The sequence below is a fragment of the Botrytis byssoidea genome (genome assembly GCF_014898295.1).
Source record: "Botrytis byssoidea strain MUCL 94 chromosome Unknown BBYS_014, whole genome shotgun sequence".
Classification (NCBI taxonomy): Eukaryota; Fungi; Ascomycota; class Leotiomycetes; order Helotiales; family Sclerotiniaceae; genus Botrytis; species Botrytis byssoidea.
The window spans coordinates 846554-867149 of NW_024065855.1; the positions used below are offsets into that span (position 1 = coordinate 846554).

General features: G+C 42.9%; 6 protein-coding genes across 6 annotated transcripts; 3 read left to right on the top strand and 3 right to left on the bottom strand.

The window, feature by feature from the left end:
- Positions 1–2566: 2566 nt before the first annotated feature.
- On the bottom strand, positions 2567–4142 carry EAE97_007417 (uncharacterized protein; the record flags this gene model as incomplete). Its single annotated transcript, XM_038877932.1, has 2 exons — positions 2567–3276; positions 3437–4142. 2 exons carry the CDS (start codon positions 4140–4142, stop codon positions 2567–2569), a joined length of 1416 nt encoding a protein of 471 aa, XP_038731417.1.
- A 1435-nt stretch (positions 4143–5577) lies between these two features.
- On the bottom strand, positions 5578–7225 carry EAE97_007418 (uncharacterized protein). The gene is made up of 3 exons (XM_038877933.1): positions 6588–7225; positions 6349–6487; positions 5578–6298 (listed from the first exon to the last, which is right to left on the bottom strand). Exons 1-3 carry the CDS (start codon positions 6938–6940, stop codon positions 5699–5701), a joined length of 1092 nt encoding a protein of 363 aa, XP_038731418.1. The 5' UTR covers positions 6941–7225; the 3' UTR covers positions 5578–5698.
- Positions 7226–7662: 437 nt separating this feature from the next.
- Positions 7663–12474, bottom strand: EAE97_007419 (uncharacterized protein; the record flags this gene model as incomplete). The annotated part of the gene is made up of 4 exons (XM_038877934.1): positions 7663–8345; positions 8398–9019; positions 9076–12201; positions 12253–12474. 4 exons carry the CDS (start codon positions 12472–12474, stop codon positions 7663–7665), a joined length of 4653 nt encoding a protein of 1550 aa, XP_038731419.1.
- Positions 12475–12865: 391 nt separating this feature from the next.
- EAE97_007420 (uncharacterized protein) lies at positions 12866–14334 on the top strand (the record flags this gene model as incomplete). Its single annotated transcript, XM_038877935.1, has 3 exons — positions 12866–13043; positions 13233–13471; positions 13572–14334. 3 exons carry the CDS (start codon positions 12866–12868, stop codon positions 13638–13640), a joined length of 486 nt encoding a protein of 161 aa, XP_038731420.1. The 3' UTR covers positions 13641–14334.
- Positions 14335–14812: 478 nt separating this feature from the next.
- EAE97_007421 (uncharacterized protein) lies at positions 14813–17464 on the top strand (the record flags this gene model as incomplete). Its single annotated transcript, XM_038877936.1, has 4 exons — positions 14813–15246; positions 15313–16259; positions 16521–16696; positions 16843–17464. The coding sequence occupies exons 2-4, from the start codon at positions 15936–15938 to the stop codon at positions 17462–17464; spliced, it is 1122 nt and encodes a 373-aa protein (XP_038731421.1). The 5' UTR covers positions 14813–15246; positions 15313–15935.
- Positions 17465–19996: 2532 nt separating this feature from the next.
- On the top strand, positions 19997–20257 carry EAE97_007422 (uncharacterized protein; the record flags this gene model as incomplete). Its single annotated transcript, XM_038877937.1, has 1 exon — positions 19997–20257. The coding sequence occupies one exon, from the start codon at positions 19997–19999 to the stop codon at positions 20255–20257; it is 261 nt and encodes an 86-aa protein (XP_038731422.1).
- Positions 20258–20596: the final 339 nt, after the last annotated feature.

The window sequence follows — 20596 nt, forward strand, 5'->3', positions numbered from 1 at the left end:
GTTAATTTGAAATCCATCTCGGTGCGCGAGATCACTTCGCTTGAGAGGAAAATTCTTTGCTGCGGCTTAAAAGTGAATATGGGGAAATGAGGGATAAGTGAGGGGGATTGGGTGAAAGTGAGGCAGAATACCTTGTCGGCGTCTGTTGGGAAATGAGATTTGAGCAAGTTTTCTTTCTTCCGACCTTGATTCTCTGCCGTCTTTCCCATAAACGCGGCGCGTGTGAGATATAAAGTGAATTTGTCTTTGTGTCTGAGAAATGAGCTGTAGCAGAAAAATGGCGCAATCGCTCGTGGTGAATTATACGGCAGATATCACCAATAGAAAAATTCGTTGAGGGCGGTAAGGTGGGAAGGCGGTGCAGAGGATGAAATTTTCATTCAAATTTTCACATTTGTAAAGTATCTGGAGTGAACATGAGGAGTCATTGATGAGAAATTTTGAGGGAATTCTTAGACCACCAAGATACCTCGGCAGCGAGGTGAATTGATTGTAGAGAATGAAGAGTGGGAAAGTGAGATTGAGGTTGAGGTTGAGGTTGAGGTTGATAATTGGATGATGAGGTTGGATGTTGATGTTTTAGAGTGAAGTTGGTAGGTAATCCAAAGTTGATATCAGAGTTCTAGTTACGTTGGCTATTGGTGGTGGTGGTAGTGGTGACGGTACTGGTACTGGCGCCGACGTCGACGTCGACGTCGACGTCAAGATTCCTCCAACTTATATCTGCAAATGTGAACTACAATCAAAGTTCCAAAGATGGTCATGACACAGTCAATCTATCAATCCTTTCATCCTTCTATGACCATCCTCCCCCTGACCATACACTCTTTTAATTTTCATCCAATCCCTCACCAACTTCAGTATAATATAGATTATGATTCAAACCTCAATATCAAGTCGGTAGGTAGACCCAAACAAACAGTCCCATGAACACCGTCCTCCCTAAAGTATACGATCACCAGCATAGCATAACATAAAACAAAGCCGACATGATCTCCAAACAACCTCATCTGAATACCTACTAGGTACTCCATTCAAGAACTCTCCATGTAATTAATCTATCTACCTATCTACCTATCTACCTATCTACCTATCTACCTATCTACCTATCTACCTATCTACCTATCTATCCATCCATCCATCTATCCATCCATCTATCCATCCATCCATCTATCCATCCATCTATCCATCCATCCATCTATCCATCCATCTATCCATCCATCCCCAGTAGCAAACACAAACTACCATCTCCGCGCAACCCATTCTCCACCTCCCAATCATCCTAAATAGACTAATGCAGGTGACATGAATCCAAAGAGAAGTAGATATGATATGATGCGCGCAATTCCAAGAGCTAAGAGCATCCATAGTATTAGTATTATATACGTAAATACGGCCAGTATATACATTACATATGAATCCCCAGCCCGGATATCTACCTAGTAGGTATCTTCTGCTCCATTCCCATCATCTAATACCTGGATTTATTACATTACTCATATACGAATATCAATCACTCAAGCAATACACCCACCCACCTATCCCATTACTCACTACTCACTCACTCACTAACTACCCAAATCCTCTCCAACCGAAAAGCCAGCTACTTACCTACCTACTCCCCAGATAATCAACCCCATCACATAACCTCCCTCTTATCGATTCCCCTCCCCTAAGAAATCTCCTATTGCACATCTCAAAAACTCTTCACCATTACACACCCGTTCACCAGCATACCTGCATTCCACACACTTTTTAATCAAAATTACTAGGTACATTGTCTGGGAATAGGTAAGAGCACTTTTTGACGCTATTCCCGGGTGATGTGTTGTTGGGTTTGGAGTTTCGGATGGATACTAGATATATGGGGGTGCTTCGGGCTGAGTTTCGGGCTGGGTGGGGGAGGGTGAGGAAGAGTGATGGGTGATGGGTGATGGGTGATGGGTGATGGGTGATGGGTGATGGGTGATGGGTGATGGGTGATGGGTGATGGGTATTGTTACTTGGAATGAAGGGGAGAGGAGGATAGAAGAGGAGATTGGGAGGGATACTTGGTAGGTAGGCAGGTAAGTAGTGACTGGATTATGGTATATGAAGCAGATATGAGTGAGTGAGAATATTCAGGGAAATGTAGAAAGGAAACAAATTATCTCGATGGCTAAGTGAAGCCCAGATGATTATGTGCCAAAGGAAAGAGGAAAGAGGAATTCATCGAGATGTCCATTTGCTTCTGAGATGCAGGTAAGTGTAAGTCAAGACTTTTATATTGTACATCTAAAGTATATATATATATGTGTGTATCTAAAGAAATAACAGCAAATGGTGACAGGATAAAGTACAGTAGAGTTCAATACATCGAATCGAAAGGCTTCTTTTTTCCAAAATTCAACATCCAGCATCCAATAACCCACAGCCCACAGCCCACATCAATCATCACCAAATATCTCAACTCCCCAGCTCAACTCCCCAGCTCAACTCCCCAGCTCAACTCCCCAGCTCAACTCCCCAGCTCAACTCCCCAGCTCAACTCCCCAGCTCAACTCTACAATTCAACTCTACACCCTCATTAAACCTCCGAACTACACACAAATGAGCTCGCCACATTAGAATCCCCACCAACATACTTCTGCACCAACGGATACGGACACAAATTCCTCTCAATCACCGTTGTATTTCCCGTCGGCGTCGTTCTTGCCGCCAGCACATCAGGTGCCACACCCTGCTCAACCCATTGAACCAAAGCCCCCATCAAGTCCACCGGATAAGGACTATTACCACCCGAGCAATGCTGCACTCCCGGCGCTTCAAAAAGTCGATAAAAATCTCTCACATTCTCATCCCTCTGTTCGACTTCCCCATAATACTTTTCGGTTCCGAGCGAAGGAATGAGTTGATCGGATAAGCCATGCCACGGAAGAATTTTCCCTCCCGTCTCTTTGAATGCCGAGAGATCGGGATCCGCAGTTCCGATGATCGATGCATATTGTTGGACAGATGAATGTATGAGACGTGCGAATTCTTGCTGGGTGACATTATCAAGAGAAAACGATGCATTGTTCACAACAAAGCGATTAATCCATTCAGACGGTAATGGGATGGGGACACCGGTACAATTCGCATTTCCATCCGTACACAGAGTTGTGGCGGTTCCGGTGCTGAGAGGACACGAAGGATTTAATCCGTACCACACAAAGCTTCCGTCTTCGGCTCTAGGACCTTCCCACGCTGCTTGAGCAACCATGGCTACTTCCGAGGTGATAATCGCCGCACTTCCATCTGAACAACTCACATTCCTTCCGACCGTTGAATTGGCTTGAAGTTTGCAGAGTTTAGGGGCACTCAGCAGACCATCCATCACACCATCAAGTCCATCACACCATCAAGTCCATCACAAGCTTGGATTCCAGCCGCGGTGATGCGTCAAGTTCGCACGAACTGGGATAACCCCCCAGCTGATTCATGATAAATTGAGGCCAATACAAAGCGGGGATAAACTCTGCCCAATTGATTGCCGGCGCACCAGCTAGAATGCCATCATATCCTTCTGGATACCGTTGTGCCATCATCATAGCTTGTCGTCCACCTGTCGAACAGCCATTCCAGTATGAATAACCCGGATTCTTTCCATAATAAGAAGATGCAACTGATTTTCCAATAATCGTCATATCATTCAAGGCAGCCGAAGCAAAATCTTGAAGTAAATAAAGATTGACATTTCCAGGTGATACCTGAGCCCAATTTGAGGTGTAGAATGCAGTGGTGTCGACATCGTCGTTGTCAACAAAGTGGCCACCATCTGTCCCAGCTGTCACATAACCATCAGCCACAGGGGGGATCATATATGTTTCGTAATAGCCGGTATCAAATCCACTACCGCCTGTGGCCATAAATCGACCATTCCAGGATGATGATGAAGAAGAAGGTAAATAGATCTTCACATTGATCGTGTCGTTTTGACCCGGATGCGTATATGTAAGTGTTACGTTGCAGAAGTCTAGTGAAGTGATATTGGCAAGGATTGCTTGGTTAAGTGGTGTAATCGACCCGGTGTAGTTGAGCACTGGTACAGCTGTGCCTGAGAGAAATGAAGCACCAGGTAAGTCTGGGTAAGGGATGGTAGAGATATTACACGGAGATGCCATTGTCTCTTTAGCACTCTTCGGGAGAGTATGTACTTCGGAGGGGAGGGAGAAAATGAAGGGATGATGAGGAGGGATTCTTCATGATGACGGATGGATTGTATGTTTATATAATGAAGGAGTACGAATCCAAATTGGAAGCTGACTCCCATTTCAAATTCAAAGCAACAAGTCATTATTCTTCCCCTATTCATGATGCAAAGATTCCCAAGACTTCAAGCTTGGAAAAACGCCAATATCTTTAAATTACAGTACTGAGTACCTAGGTGCAAACAAGTGCCCAAGTCCCAGCACAAACAATTCAACACCCCCTCCAAAATCTCACGAGATCAAAGAAACGCCAATCATCAATATAATACCATATAAATCAAAACCAGCACTAGCTCCCGAATACTTGGAATACCATACGTACATAATCTTTCACCTGCCAAGATCGAGCTAGTATACTTTCCCCATCTCAAAGCCGACTAAGCTTGCTTCCATGGGTGTGGCTCTCGGCATCTAGGCAGGCAGTTGTGAAGATCTTCTCAATGAGAGTAAATCTCCTAGTCGGAGAATTAAAAAAATCACATGATGAATTTTCTACAGAGGACGTGCCGGATTTTCAGATCGAGGGAGCGAAGGTGCGAGGAAGTCCTCAGAATAAATATCAATATATCATTCTTTCAAATCATATTACATCAAATCACTCCTCGCTAGGAAGGATTCTCCCCGGACTCTAGCTCGGGTACGCGAGTACACGAGATGATGTTTATATACATGTGAACTCTTTTGCCTCTCCCTCTCCCTAATAGAAAGACAAATAGTCAATGGTAAGTCTACTATCCTGATTCCTCACGAAGCCTCGAGCCTCCAGAGTGTTCGGAAACCCTCCGGTTAATTGAGAAACAAGGTAAAATTGAATCCACATACGATACCTATTGAAAAGGGCTGTGCAGGAGAATTTTACTATGGTATGATATGATATGTTTCCATGCGATTGTCCTTGTCCTTACTAGATCGTCATATAGCGATACCAGACATCGGGAGAGAAGTGCGGACTGGAAATAGTCCGTCTGTCCGTTAAGCAAAATGATCTAGTAGAAGTGTGGGAATATAACATAGATGCCAAGGTGCAGGTAAAATCCGCACTAATAATACAAACGGAGTCTGCAGGTACCCGAGTTTTTAGCTTGTCTCCTGTATGAATTCTCGTTTACCATAGTGAAAAGCTTCGCCGCGGATCAAACTCCTCACATGTGCTATTGAGTATATACCCATATCTTTCCTCTTTATTCTCGAACATAAAAACAAACGCGGACGACTTTTTGGAAATTATGCGAAAGACTCTTAACCGGAATCAAACCCATCGTTCAAATTGGAGAGATCAATCGCAAAGAATCTAGTTCACCATGAAGAGACAACACATCCAGATATTTCATTTCAGATTTCTCAGACTCTTTATTCAAATCCATTCGTAATACATAAATAAGCACAAGTCAAATTCCAGTACTTTTCGAATCAAGTCCCAAATAATGTACTCCCCTCCCTTCCACCCTCTCCTCCACAACTCCCAATCCCTAGACCCCATCCAGCCCCTCAAAAAGCGTAACTCCCCATTCCTCCCCGGGATTATTAAATCTACTCAACCATTTCCTCCCCACAAACCTTAATTTTGTCAAATCCGCATGCGTCAATTCACACTCCTCCGCGTGCAGATTCTCCTTGATCCATTCCTCATGACTACTTTTCGGAATCACGCTAATACCCCTCCCCATATTCCATTTCAATGCTACTTGCGCTGGAGTACAATTTCTCTGTTCGGCTATGTCGAGAAGAATGGGGTTTTGGAGGAGAGGTGGGGCTTTTGGTTTTGAGGAGGGGCGGAAGAGGGATATCCATGATGTCCATGAAGAAGAAGATGATGATAGTGCTGGTGAAGGAGATGATTGATAAGTCGGATTAGTATTTCCCAATGGAGAATAAGCCGTCACTTTAATACCAAGAGCTTTATGCGTCGCTACCCACGCTGATTGTTGCAGATAGGGGTGGAGTTCCATTTGATGGGTATGCGGCATCGTACCAGTCGAAACGACATTTTTGAGTTGGAGCGGAGAGAAATTAGATACCCCGATATTGAGAACACGAGATTTGGGAAGGGAAATCATAGATTTGTAGGTCTATTTCGTGTTAGTTGGAATTTGAAAACGTGATGAAAATGAAGACGGACCTGGACGTGATCGGGATTCTTGGTTCCATTAGATAAGAAACCAATAGGCCAGTGTATGAGATATAGATCCAGATACTCGAGATCTAGATCTTGAAGAGTTTGGTTTAACCCCTTTTCCACATTTTCATAACTTCCATGACTATTCCATCAGACAATTAGCTAATCTTCGACCAAGATAACTCTCAATCAATCATTCGAACTCATACAAGCACGTGAAAAACAAAACAATCATAACATACTGATCATTCCAAAGTTTACTCGTCACCCAAAGATCCTCTCTCTTCAACCCAGCTCTCTTCAACCCCTCTTTAATTCCTTGTCCTACCGCCACTTCATTCCCATACGCAGCCGCGCAATCAATTTGTCGATACCCAATTTCAATTGCGTACGCGACGGCTCCAGTTGTATTCTCAGGAGAAAGATTTAGATTCCATGTTCCGAAACCGATAAGAGGTTGAGGAATCGATTGTTTTCGGGATGGTGGGAGTAAGGGGGAAGATGGTGGTGTGATCGGATGTTGTTCAGCTGAGAGATATAAAGCGTTGACGTTAGACAGGAGGAATGCGAGAGAAAGAATATCGATGATTTGCATGATGGCAAATTTAATGAAGACAAATGGAAGATTGAATTGAGAATATATTCAGCTGTAGAAATGAAACCATATATATTGTAGAGGTTTGAGTTCAGCTGTTTGTTTTATGCTAGGGTTGAACATTGCTAGGTATATAAATTATGACGTTAGGTTGAACAAGGGTTCATGTCGCTGTGGCGCCAGCGGGAGTTCATGTATTGACATCCCATTCGGTAGCTATAGACTGAAATATATGTAGTAGAACACAAACAACCACACATAATCCAGAATCTTGAATCTAAAAGCTGCGCAGTATATTGTAAGTCGTACTCAATCACCATTTCTTCCAGGTGTGTACCAATGTTCATCAGACCATTTTAATCCGCAAGCACAAAGGCGGTGAATCTCCATTTGCTGAGTAAACTTGGGTATATGATAAGAAGCCGAATTTCACGAGAGAAGAATGAAAGTCAATCATCAGAATGGTACAAAAACTATGTTCATGTAGTAGAATTATTATAACATTCAAACAAACAAGTAAACAAAAATTCATCGTAAACAAAGACTAAACATCAAACTTCCATTCTCAAAATCCTATCAAATATCCCACGCTGCCAGGTAAACATTAACCCCTTACTCCATGGATATCAAATCCCCATTTCATAATCATCATTAAACTCATCAAGACTAAATAACCATCGCCGAATCAAAACTCAGAATATAAAATCTCAATCCTATACATCTTACTTCCTTCCCCTCGCCAATAATTTATCACCCAACTCAGCTACCGCTGAGCCCCAAGAAACATTAGTTCCATCTCCCTTCTCCTTAGCATAATTGCCTAGTCTACTAAGAAGAAACTCCCTCATCTTCGGTTCATTAAACCTTTCTCCATAGATTACTTTTGCAACTGGGGAAATCTCCACGTCAAATCCTTCGTCTGTGCTGTGGCTAATGAGACTGAAAGCTAATTCGACCTTTGTGTTAAGAGCCGCAATCAACAACTTTGACTTGACGAGGATAGAGTTATCTGATGTTTTGGTGACAACAGTTGGGCAAACAATATTTAGTAGATGTATATCATCCACAACTCTTGCTGCTTTGTTCCAAGCGACGCTAACAGAATTGAGCAGAGTCTTGATTTCGGTTTCTGATTGTGGTAATCCTCGAACGTGATCACGGATGCATTGGAGGAGAAATTCCTTTTCGGGGGTGAGAGTTAATGGATTATATTCTCGATTGGCGGCGATGTACCAAAGATCAATTCTTGAATTTGCTGGCTTGGTAGTCTTGCTCGAAGCATGTGACTTGAAAGCAGCTGCGTCGAATACAAGTTCAATCTCCTTTCGATAAGTCATTGAAGTCGTTGTTCCAGAGACACCAGTGATAGTCCAACCATGCTTCTTTTCGAGAGCATCCACTTTTGCTAGAAAATTGTTAGCGACGTTAATAGATTATGGTCAGAGACTGATATATACCTTTAAGGTTACTAAGCTCGTTCGAACTCCAACCTCGGCACTCCTCTCGAATCTTTTCCGCTTCACGAATTTCTTCCAAATATGTTTCCTTTTTGGCAGTCCCAGCTTCAATTTCGATTTCTTTTGCTTGAAGCTGTTTCTTCAATTCCTCAATCATGTGCCTTTTCGCATCAACATCAGCTTCTACAGTGATCAGCTGCTGTCGAGCTTCACTGAGCTCTTCAGGATCACAGCTAGCAATTTCTTCGGCAGCAGTCTTCAGGTTGGTCTCTTCATGTTGGAGTTGCTGAGCTCGTTTGATCATCTTTGGAAGCACAGCGTCTAGGAGTGCTTGTTGCTTGTCAAGGATTCCTTCATCGTTGATCATGCCTTCAGCACTTCTAACGAGTTCATCCTTAACAGTCTCAAGTAAAGTTGATCGCCAATCATACCACATGCCTTTACTGAGAAGACGAGAATGTGTCTTGACGTTCTTGAGTTGATTATCCATGACAACCTTCATATCCGCCGGCGCAGAAATGTATTCACGGAAGAGTGGGGGATTCTCCTCGAAGGTTTCACTCTCGATCTCGCGAACTGTTTTTCGGCCATCTGATATATACTTTTTGAGTTCATGGCAAGCCTAAGTGTGTCAGTATGACCATGCCCTGTCATAAGGGATATGTGTGGATAACTTACATGCTGAAATAACTCAAGCATTGGAATGGTAGCAGCACCCGCAGCAACGCAATCTTCAAGAGATACCTTGGTCTGATCTGATAGTCGGCTTCTTATCGGTCCATCACTAGATCGTTTTGGTGCGATTGTATGCCTTCGTTTGGTAGTTGTCAATTCCATGAATCGAATACTTGTCATATTTAAGAAATCCTGCAACTGTATGCGTTCATTATCCAGGGATTCCTCGGGCAATTTTGGATATTCAACTGGTTCTGTCTCATTGAACGGAATTGCCACAGGCTCAGTCAAATTAGCTTCTGCATCTTTGAAACGTCCTTGATCACGTGGTGTAGTGATTGTGTCCTTGATGGGCGAAGTAGTGAGAGTAGGAGTAATTGAAGGAACAGTCGAATCTTCCATACTCTTTCGGCTCAACCGAGTCAGGCGACCAGTCGTTGTTTGTTCCTTGGTGGGTGGCCCTTGGAGGTGGACGTTCTTTACAGGACTGCCCTGATGATTTCTCAGTCGCTTCATACCACTATCATCTGAATCAGAATCATCCTCATCCAACTCAGCGGGTCGTTTGCCCAAAATTCCAATTGCGGCACCGGCATGCAAACTCTTGCGACCTTTCATTGACTTCTTCTTAGGGGTTAGACTGCTGATCATTTCCTTGAGGTTCAAAGTGGCGTCTTTTTCTTCTCCTTCACCTTGATCCGCTTCACGCTCCATTATCCTACGGCCATTTTCTCTATCTTCTTCTAATTCCCTCTCCCGGTCAACTTCCGCTTCCATGATTCGAGGATCTTGGAATCGTACACCACGATTCAAATCCGCTGGCTGGGTAGGTGTGAATGATCGTGCTTGTTCTCCAATCGATCCGCGTCGGTCTAACAATGCAGCAACTTTTGGTGACCCTAGTCCAACTCTATCAAGGCCAATGCCAGTAGACAATCGTTTTTGCGGTGTTAAAATAAAATTAGGTGTTGCAAGGCCCGTATTGCTGTCTTGCTTGAATAATTTATTGGGAGTTTGTTTTTTACTTGAAGCTGTACGGGGAGTAGAAGATGATTCTTTAAGATCAGGCTTGAAAAGTCTCTTTGGTGATCCTGTACGCATGAGAATGTTCTTGGATGGTGGAGTTTTGCCAGGGTGAGATGGTTGAGCAGGTTGTGGAGTGAGCTGTTTTTGTGGAGTAGTAGGTTTCTTAACTGGCGTTGACATCTTAGACTTTGGTGTAGACTTGGGCGTTGTAGAGATTCGTTCCATGCTTCTACGAAGACCCTTTCCTTTGAATCCGGCTGTGAAGCTTGGGCTGCCAGTTTCTGGTGCCACAGTCAAAGCATTGTGGTTAATGGGCTTTGGTGGGGAATTGGCGGGGACATCTACTCGGAATGGTGAACTACCGAGATCTGTTTCCATTTCCATAATCTTCTTGGCCTGATTTCGATCTCCAGCATTCAATCGTGGTAGAATTCCACCTAAAGCCTTGGTCATTTCCATACCAACTGTCACATCCATATCCATTTCCATTTCCTCGGTCTCGTCCGTAGTCGGAGGTATGATACGTCCCACTGCAGTAGTCATGTCCATATCCATATCCATTCCCATCGTTTCATCACCGGCTGCAGAATCCAAGCTTTCGCGGTTTTGGTTTGACTTTGCCTTTGAAGCCGTAGATGCTCGTCTCTTGTTCTTGACCGCAGCTGGCTGTGATAGTACACCACCGATGGCCGACGTAAAGTCCATGCTCATATCCTCATCTTCGGAAACCTCATCATCATCTTGAGCTGCATGAATTCCACCTATAGCAGTAGTCAAGTCCATGGTCTGTTCTCCGAATGCCGATTCTTCACCTGCTGATATTCTACGAGTACTTTGGCGACGACTTGCTGGATTGAGTTTTGCTCCAGATTGGCTGTTGGGAATAATACCACCGAAAGCGCGGGTGACATCCATAGAAAGCTCATCATCTTCTCGTTGTTGGCCTGGTAAGATTCTACCAACTGCACTTGTCATATCCATATCCATTGTCATCTCTTCTCCATCTGATTGTTCAGCATCTAGCTGAATATCAGATTTGGCTGCTGATGAGAAAGGATTTACATTCTCTTGGTCTTTTTGTGATTCTAGAGGAGCCTTCTTTGCCCAGGGAGCAAAGGATGCAACGATCTCATTGTCTTCACTCATTTTGGTATCTCCTTGTTCATCGAAACTCATTGCTGGTGTACCAGCTTGGTTTGCAGCTCGCCTTAAAGATTGTTCCAGCATCGTATCTGAACCAACGCTAAAGCCCGATTGAACTGATGCCATTGACATGTTTGTTGTTTCTCCACCATCCATAGTCATTCGGGTCCCATCGTCATCATCATCCGAATCACTAGAAGCAAATTCATCCTCTTCGATATCTTCAGCGCCTACGGAACTCCCACTCAAGGGACTGGAAGAGAAAGCATCGTTGGGGTCATTGAAATTCATAGGAGGTATGACAGAACTTCTGCGGCGCTTCTTTTGATGTAGATCACGTTGATGTTCCGGTGATCCATTTTCTGTGTCATCTTCGATTTGTTCGGGTGGTGTTGATGGAGGCTCCGGAGGGTCTGAGCTGAGTGGTCCAGAATTCTGCTGGTGCGGGGTAGTGACAGAGTCTCCAGTAACATTTGAGGCCCGGCGGGTGGAATTTGTGGAGTTGGACGATGTGGTGGAATCCTGATATTCCACAACAACATCCCAAGTATGAAGTGTTGCTTCAGGCGCAAATGAAACACGTCGATTAGCAAGAGACTTCCGACGAGCATCTCTTCTAGCATTAACTTCCTTCTGCATATCAGCTCTTTCCTTCTCCTCCCTCTCTCTAGCAGCAGCTTGTTGCTGTTCCTCCGTTCGCAATGCGACTCGATTATCATTGTTGGTCTTTGGCATTTCGATATGGAATGGATCATCAAGTGTTTCGGCGCCTGAAGCCTTTGAGCCGGCGTCAACGCCAAAATCGATTAACAATTCAGAGCCTGGGAGTGGTGGTGAGGGGGTTTTGGCCTTTTTCGGACTCGACTTTTTGTTGGGATTATGCGCCGGAATCTCACGAAGAGGTGGCATAGTAGGTTTCAGGATGGATCTTGGAGGTGGTTGAGGTATCGTAGCCAAAGACTATACATTTATTTAGCCAGATTCTTGACTTTCACATTGTGAAGTGTTTACCTTGCGACGATTCCCAGTAGTATCTTTCAGTGCATCTAGCCCGCCAGGACCTATACTCTTACTTCTCTTCTTCTTTGCAGGCTTCTCGATTGGTGCTCTTTTCCCAGTAAGAGCCCCAAGTTCTGCCGTCATATTTTCTTTATCTGCAGGTATTGCGGATAACGATTTTCTTGATTTTGGGCGACGAGTCGCGGGAAGTGTGGCTTCCTCTAAGGAAGACATTTCGAATGTCGTCGAATGTGAATTATTTCAAAGTTTCATAAAGTATTCCCTATATGCTAGTTATGAAGTTTGGGGGAGTAATGGTAGAACTCTTGTCTTAATGTTGCTATGCCGAAAATGAAACAAACCCCAAATTATTCAAAGTAAACAAACAAGTCGCGTTCTGATCCAAACGAGAAACTCGGTTCAACTTCGGGATGTAATTCACAACTTGAAAATTCATAATAATTTTAATCCAATCACATGACCTTCATAAGAGCATCCTCGCTTAGCCGATTACCTTAGCGGCACACACATTTCGAGAAAAATTGGAAATTTACAGAAGCCTTCAATCGACATTCCTATCGACGACCACCACGAATTTGCGACCTATCGACCAAATTTCGCAGCCATGGCCACCGAACTTACCGTACAATCGGAGCGCGCTTTCCAAAAGCAACCTCACATCTTCCTTAACTCTAAGTCGAAGACCAAGTCCAGCAAGGTTGGAAAGGGTGGCCGCAGATGGTACAAGGACGTTGGATTGGGATTCAGAACCCCAAAGACCGCCATTGAGGGAAGCTACATTGGTATGTGGAATTTTCTACGGGTTACTGGAATCGAGGTGGAATTAAACAACGCGACACGGGAAATGGAAGGCTGGGCCATGTCTTTTCGAGATGGGAGATAGAGGATTTCGAGTGATAAAATGATATCTGGAGGAGATGGCGAAATTTGAATCGAAATCGATCGCGATGCTAACAAGAAATTCTCAACAGACAAGAAGTGCCCATTCACCGGTCTCGTTTCTATCCGTGGTCGTATCTTGACCGGAACGGTTGTTTCCACTAAGATGCACCGTACCCTCATCATCCGCAGAGAATACCTCCACTTCATCCCAAAATACGCCAGATACGAGAAGAGACACAAGAACCTCGCTGCCCACGTTTCCCCAGCTTTCCGTGTTGAGGAGGGTGATCAAGTCACAGTTGGACAATGCAGACCATTGAGCAAGACCGTACGTAATCAATTGCGCAAACACCAAGATTTCTCTTGATGGATTATATTTTATTTCCACAAGGGAGAAAAGATAAGTTTAACTAACACAAATACAATAGGTCCGTTTCAATGTTCTCCGTGTCCTTCCCCGAACTGGCAAGGCTGTCAAGTCTTTCAGCAAATTCTAAATGGGTTCTTTATCGTACAAGGGGTGCATGTGGTTTTCGGGATGTTGATCAGGAGGGTTGTGATCATATGAATACTGGAAAAGCAGCATGAAAATCATGTGCAATAGCTACGGAAAAGTAAATCAATGCCACGACGTTCCCGACACAAGACTTTGCGCGATATGCAACTTGGTGATGTGGATTGATATGATCAATGATATAATTTCAAAAAAAAAAAACAAGCTTACCCCAGCTTTCACAGTTCCAAAAATCTTGTTGCTTTTGATATTTTCGGTGTATTTATATATCCACATACGTTCGCACATTCTAGGTACGAAGAAGAAATGGATTTGGAGTCAAAACAGCATCAGGAATAATGATGGCCATACATCATCCAAGAGAATGCGTTTCGAAACGGTGATCCCCATGATTGCGGCTGGATGTTAGCTCTACATGCAGCGTCCTTGTACTTGCATGCCGTGAGTCGTTCAAATGACCATGAATTCCATGATTAATGTATTGCAATGGGAATCGAGGAATGTTTGCGACGGCACAAGTGACTATACGCATCTTCATACCGTTTCCATCGACTCGCAGTGGTTCAAATCTCAAAGTTCCCATTGCGCCTAATAAATATATCGAGACGGGTCGTGAGGCTTCAGTATCCAATATTGTATGCAATATTGATTAGAAATTTATTGACAAAGCATTAACAATACGTCGACTCCGTGGGCGCCGAATGAATAATTATAGTAGGAGCTAGATCTGCGGACTTGACTAAATATTTAGATAATTTCCGGTCTCAACCCCATCCTTGGAGATCTTTTGAATTTTGTAGAACGAGAACGGATGCTCGGTACATCTTTCTCTCACTCTCACTCTCACTCTCATCTCATCTCATCTAGCGCCAATCTTTCCCCCTTTATTCTATGCTTGGGTTAAAACATTGATATGCGAGGTGAAGCTTTCATCAATAGTGCAGGCGTAATAATAAAATAAGCTTCTATCTTAGCTAACCTTCCAGGTAGGGAGTATAGGTTATAGGTAGGTAGTATCTTATATTTACGATATCAGCCACAGCTATCAGCCACTTCTTCATACACCGGACCCGACCTCCAGCTCCAGCTACAGTTTAACTTTCGGTTTCATTCATTTCCCTCGATTTTACTATGAAGTATACTACGGGACAAGAGCATTTATTCATACCTACGAAGTACTACCGGTACTATCCATCCGTACATTTATATAAATACATATCAATCAATCTTCATCTAGACGACTTGGACCTACCTCGTCCTAGTAGATTCTTCCACCCCATTCTCCATTCTTTATCACAGACATCACTCTCTCGAGTTCTCCATCAAAACCATCATATATCACATAAATTGGCCGCCGTTCTCCACTTGTTCGCATTAACATTCCTTTTCACCTCACAGAATTTCCATTATCCATTAAAAAAAAAGTCCAGTGCACACACTCGAGACACCGCACAAAGCAGCAACAGATCTCTCACTGCCCTGACCATTTACCGAATGCGATGAAATCCAAGAATATTCGAAACAACAAAGAATGCACCCGCCAGTAATAGAGACTTGTCCTGGGAAAGCATTGTTTAAGAATTAATATTGTATGTGCACAAATTTAACTTCAAGTCAGCAATCTCTTACCAATCAATCATTTAACACTCATCTAGGTATTTATCCAGGTAGATCGTAGCAAGCAAGTATTGAAAAACAAAAAAAGATCCCGTCCCAGAGGATTGGATTGAGTGATACAGATTACCAGTACACAGGTACTCATTTATATATATGTATATATATTCTCCGTATATGTATCTACCTAGCTGGAGGTATATAATATACTTTCAGCCCTGTCCTATCTGGCTGTATTGGGAATCTTTCTAGAACTTCCAAGAGTCCAAGAGATGCAGGTAGATGTTTGAATGGACGGATGAATGAATTGCATGTATTCACTCATTCCCTCACTCACTCTATATGTATTTGTAACCTTGGATTTTCTTTGGGATAAATGCTAAATAACTTACCACCAACGGAGTTTTGTTTCAATTTGTATATCTTTCTCGCCAATTTACCTATAAGTCGTTAAATATCGATTTATTCATTCATTGGGGTGAATACCCTCATTTCTTTCAATATCCGAATCACCTGGACTTATCATATCATATCGATTGAATCGCCTTCTTTTTTACATCCATATTTTACACAAGTTTATATCATTTATACCCTCTCAACCTTTTCTCTCACCACATATACCACATATACCACATATACCCAATCATCAGGTGTCTCTCATCTCATGGCTATCATAAACACCAAAGAAATCATGATGAAAGATCCTCTTTCCCCTCATTCCTCACATTTCGATTTTGGTACTCCTCCTCCTTCACCACCGCCTTCAACAACTGCCTCGAAATCTCCATGTCTTCCTTTATTCACATCAAAATCAAAGATAAATTCAAATTCAAATTCAACGATAACGCCTATATCCGATAAATATTCGACGTCGAAACCATGGTATCATACCACCATTGGAAAACGTCTAGGTCCGGAAGCACGTGAGTTGTTGGAGAATTATAGTCACATACCTCCCGAGGAAGTAGATGCGCATGTTTATAAAATGGTATGTAAGATTTCTAGGATTATATTCCTATCGTTTTATCACATTCCTTTCTTATTTTTTTCCCTCTTATATCTTTCAATCCATTCTGTTTTGAGTGAGAGAATGAGACATTTCTCCAAAGAAAGGGAAAAAATAATCATGAAGAAATAAGGATTAGAATTTTGAACAAATACCTACCTACCTAACCTTACCATCCTACCTACTTTACCCGTAGAGACAAAACAAATGTCTGAATCACTGACACCCGATCTCTATACATAGCGCGATCTCCTTTGGAATCAAACCCCCTACCCTTCCATCGGCAATTTTTCCTTCCTAACCCTGCGTCTATTGACCCACCCACTCTATCCCCGCATCGTTGAGATTCTCTCCACACCACCTACGCCTTCTAATCCACCGGCTCTTTTTCTTGATCTCGGTTGTTGTGTTGCTCAGGAGTATGTTCATCTATCATTATTTCGTTTTCAACCATCATCTCTCACCTCATCTCTTCTTCTCTAATCATTACTTTTCACCCCCAAATTATATTCATATCGATACTGAAATATACCTCCACCACAACAGCTAAGCTAACATAATCTAGACTGCGTTCCCTTGCCCATCATGCCCGTATTCCTCCCTCCCAACTCTACGGCACAGATTACAATGCCTCCTTCCTAAAATCCTCCTACAAAATCTTTCTCGATGCCTCTCCACCCCAATCTCAATCTCCATCTCAATCCTTCACTCTCCTCCCAGCTAACATCCTCGATCCCAATTTCTTCACTCTCACTTTCAGAAACCACATCCATTCCTTCTCCATCATCCACGCTTCTCTCTTCATGCACCTCTTCACCTGGGATCAACAACTCCTCGTTTGCGCTAATATAGTCAAACTCCTCAAAAACGCCGAAGGTGCCCTGTTCGTCGGGTGTATGGTGGGGAAACAGGGAGGCGGAACGGGGGAACAGGGGAGATGGCTCCATGATGCGGATTCGTGGGTTAGATTATGGGGGGAAGTTTGGGAGCAAGTAGGCATGACGGGGAGTTGGAAGGTCCAAGGTGAGTTGAGAGAGTTACCAGGGGATCTAGGGAAGGAGGGAGAGGGCGAGGAGGAGTGGGAGGAACGTATGGTGGGGAAGGAGGGCGCGGGGGTGGGTCTTTTTGAATTCTCGGTTGAGAGGACGGGGATGGGAAGTGGAGAGTCGAGGTTGAGGAGTACGTGATGGATATAGGTATATATATATATATTATGTTTGTATGGAAATTTTTATACGGGTAGGGTGTGCAGGAATAGGATAATCCAATTTTCGTATTGATTTCTATATACAGGTGTATAGGGATATTGGATGTGGATATGGATGGATACATGAAATACTAGGTCCATGGGTAGTATAGATGGGATACTTAATTTCTTTACGAATACATACTAAAAGGAACTATTTAAATATATACATGCACATATATATATATATATATGCATGCTCAATCTCACCTAATCTAACCTCACTCAATCCAATCTGAATCGAATCGGATCTCAATACATCTAAATAAATAGATAGATAGATCGCCTTAAGTACATAGTGGGTATCAAAATGGACGTTGGGATGATATCGGAGCTGAGGTTAGGGAAGGGAAGGGAAGGGAAGGGAAGGGAAGGGAAGGGAAGAGAAGGGAAGGAGAAGGGGAAATGAAAACTGGGAAGAGAGTGGAGGAGAGGAGAGGAGGAGAGGAGAGCAGGAGAGCAGAGAGCGGAATGTGAAGTGAAGAGTACAAAGTAGATAGTGGAGAGTAGATAGTGGAGATACATAAAGATACAGAGTAAAGGTGCAGGTCAAGAATGAGAACGAGAGAGTAAAGAGAAAGAGACCAAGGCGTGGAAAAATTGAGCTCTTGAATTTGAACATAGTATAAAATCTTCTGCCCCGTCTTCGTCTTCGTCTTCATTTTTGTGTACTTCTTTGTACCTGGATAAATAAATAAATAAATAAATGGATAAATTATCAAGAAAAACAAAAACAAAAAGAAAATTAAAAATTGAATGTGTATGTATTTGGGAGGTGGGATTTGAGAGGGTTTTTTGATCTCTTTTTTTTTGTATGTGCAATACATGGGTAGATAGGTAGGTAAGTAAGTAAGTAAGTAAGTAAGTAAGTAAGTAAGTAAGTAATATAATAATTGATACCACGATTTAATATATATATATACATTACAACCTACCTAGTACACTCCCCATCCCATCCCATTCTCTCCTCCCCGCCAAGAGAATAGAATAGAATAGAATAAGATGGCCCCCAAATAGATTTCGTCGAAAGATTATACTAAACATTTGGCTTGGCTAGCTGGCTGCTTACTACTTGCTTGCTTGCGTGTTTGCTTGCTTACTTATGTCCGATTTTGCTATGTGGTTTTTGGCTCTGATTGTTGAGGTACCTGGGGAGTGGGAGTGGGAGTGCGGAGGTAGGGATGTATGTATACGGAGAGTAGAGTAGAGTAGAGCCGCATGAGATGGGATTGGGCTATATGCGTATGTGATTATATGATTATATGAATTTAATACGATATCATGAGAGTGTGTATGTATGTATGAGTGATCTGTGGAGAGCTGATTATATCGTATAGATCGGAATCGAATACAGTGGGTAGGAGGTCAAGTTCACCTTATGTCAGCCGTGTAAGTTTCATCTGACATTATGGTTTCCGCCAAGCTTTAGAAATAAAATATCGCGAGCGGATTCTGGGGATCGGGATGAATAAAACAAACAAATAGATGAGGAAGTGAGGATGTGAGGGCATGGTATGTGAGATGTGAGATGTGATGTGATTGTGTGCATATACTGTACTGTACTGTGTGTGTTGTTTGCTTTGCTTTGCGTATTACATAAGATATAAGATAGGGTGGGGAGGATGAGATGAGATGAGATGAGATTTTTGGTCTGGGAAAAAATAATGAGGATGGTGATTTTGGATGGAATGATGAGGTTGGTTTTGATTGATGATTGTTGAGTGTTGATTGGTAGGTGCTGAGTTGAAGATATCCATCATGATCCTTAACGGTGTATGGTTTGCGAATAGATATCCTGCAGAAGTGACTAGAGAGAGGTGAGGGGAGTTACGCGGATGAGAGTTTGTGTAATATGATCTCATGGTCAATCTTATTCTCACCGACACTTCGGTTTAGTTCACTCCCCATGACAAACTCTAATATTTCATCTTCCAAATCGCCAATTGGTCGGGGAACATCAAAAACTCAATCAAGTCACAACATCAAACTTCCGGAATGTTAAAATCCTCATGCATACATTTCATGATACAATCGCACCGAAAATCATGCAACAAAAAATCGAAGCGAATAAATGTATGCATGCATACTGCTTACATTTCCCCTCCCAACAGAAAATGCATTGCGGCAAGGAAGAAAATATTTCTTGCCTCGACGGTGAGACGATAACTTGGTCATATCACTGCAGGCTTACGGCTTGGATATGTGGATATCGATTTTGCCAAATTCCAATACCTAGTATGTAAGGAAAGTGGAGCGAGCTCCATCTCTGACGAGAGAAACTTCTTTCAGAAGAATGATAAGAGTGTTGCGTGTGAGAATACGAGGTCGGGTTCGGCCCTTTGATGTATGTTTTCTTTAGAGCGATACATATAAAGAAACTATAACCATTGTTTCAAACTTTTGATTCGTGAGTATAGATCATTTTGATATATCATCTATTCTCACTTGTGTCGAATTCAAAAATTCATACACGATGCCCGCTCGTTCAAGTATATATATTGAATTATATACTCCGGCGGCGGAGAAGCAGGAGGCTACCAGAATGTCTCTACATACTGGAGGACATCGACATGGGGATGATACAGGATCGGTTTATGGATCAACTATGAGCTCGAGTAGTGGTTCTTGTGTTAAAGATGGAATGGAGAATCCGATAGAGAGAGTTGGAGCGGGACATTCTTCAACTCTGGATCAGGCAAAATCGGTAGAGATCAAGGTTAGCGGGAGTGCGTAAAGCTCGAGTTGAGTATTTGTTCGTCGATCTAGGGTAAAATGGCGTCTGGGATTTGGAACCGCTGATGGAATGACTGGAGCTTGGGAAAACGAAGCTCAATTAGAAGCTCAGGGAAATGGATATGGAATGGAGAGAATGGAGAGAATGGAAATCGACAAGTGGTATGCATGAGAGATCTTAAGGATGGCAAGTTATGAACATGCCTGAAGAATGGGTATGAAACTCCACGTAAGTCACCAGACAAATTCCCAGACCGAACCATGCTCATCTCTGTGAAGGGCAATATCATAAACACGAACATGGAACTTTCCACGATCTTGCCAGCTTTGAGATTGCTGG

Bases quoted from the DNA above. Each gene is read 5' to 3' on its own strand.
- EAE97_007418 (XM_038877933.1), bottom strand. From the start codon at position 6,940: ATGCAAATCATCGATATTCTTTCTCTCGCATTCCTCCTGTCTAACGTC. The intron at 6,488-6,587 runs GTATGTTATGAT...CTGATGGAATAG, and splicing joins AGTAAACTTTGGAATGATCA to TCATGGAAGTTATGAAAATG. The intron at 6,299-6,348 runs GTCCGTCTTCAT...AACACGAAATAG, and splicing joins AGAATCCCGATCACGTCCAG to ACCTACAAATCTATGATTTC.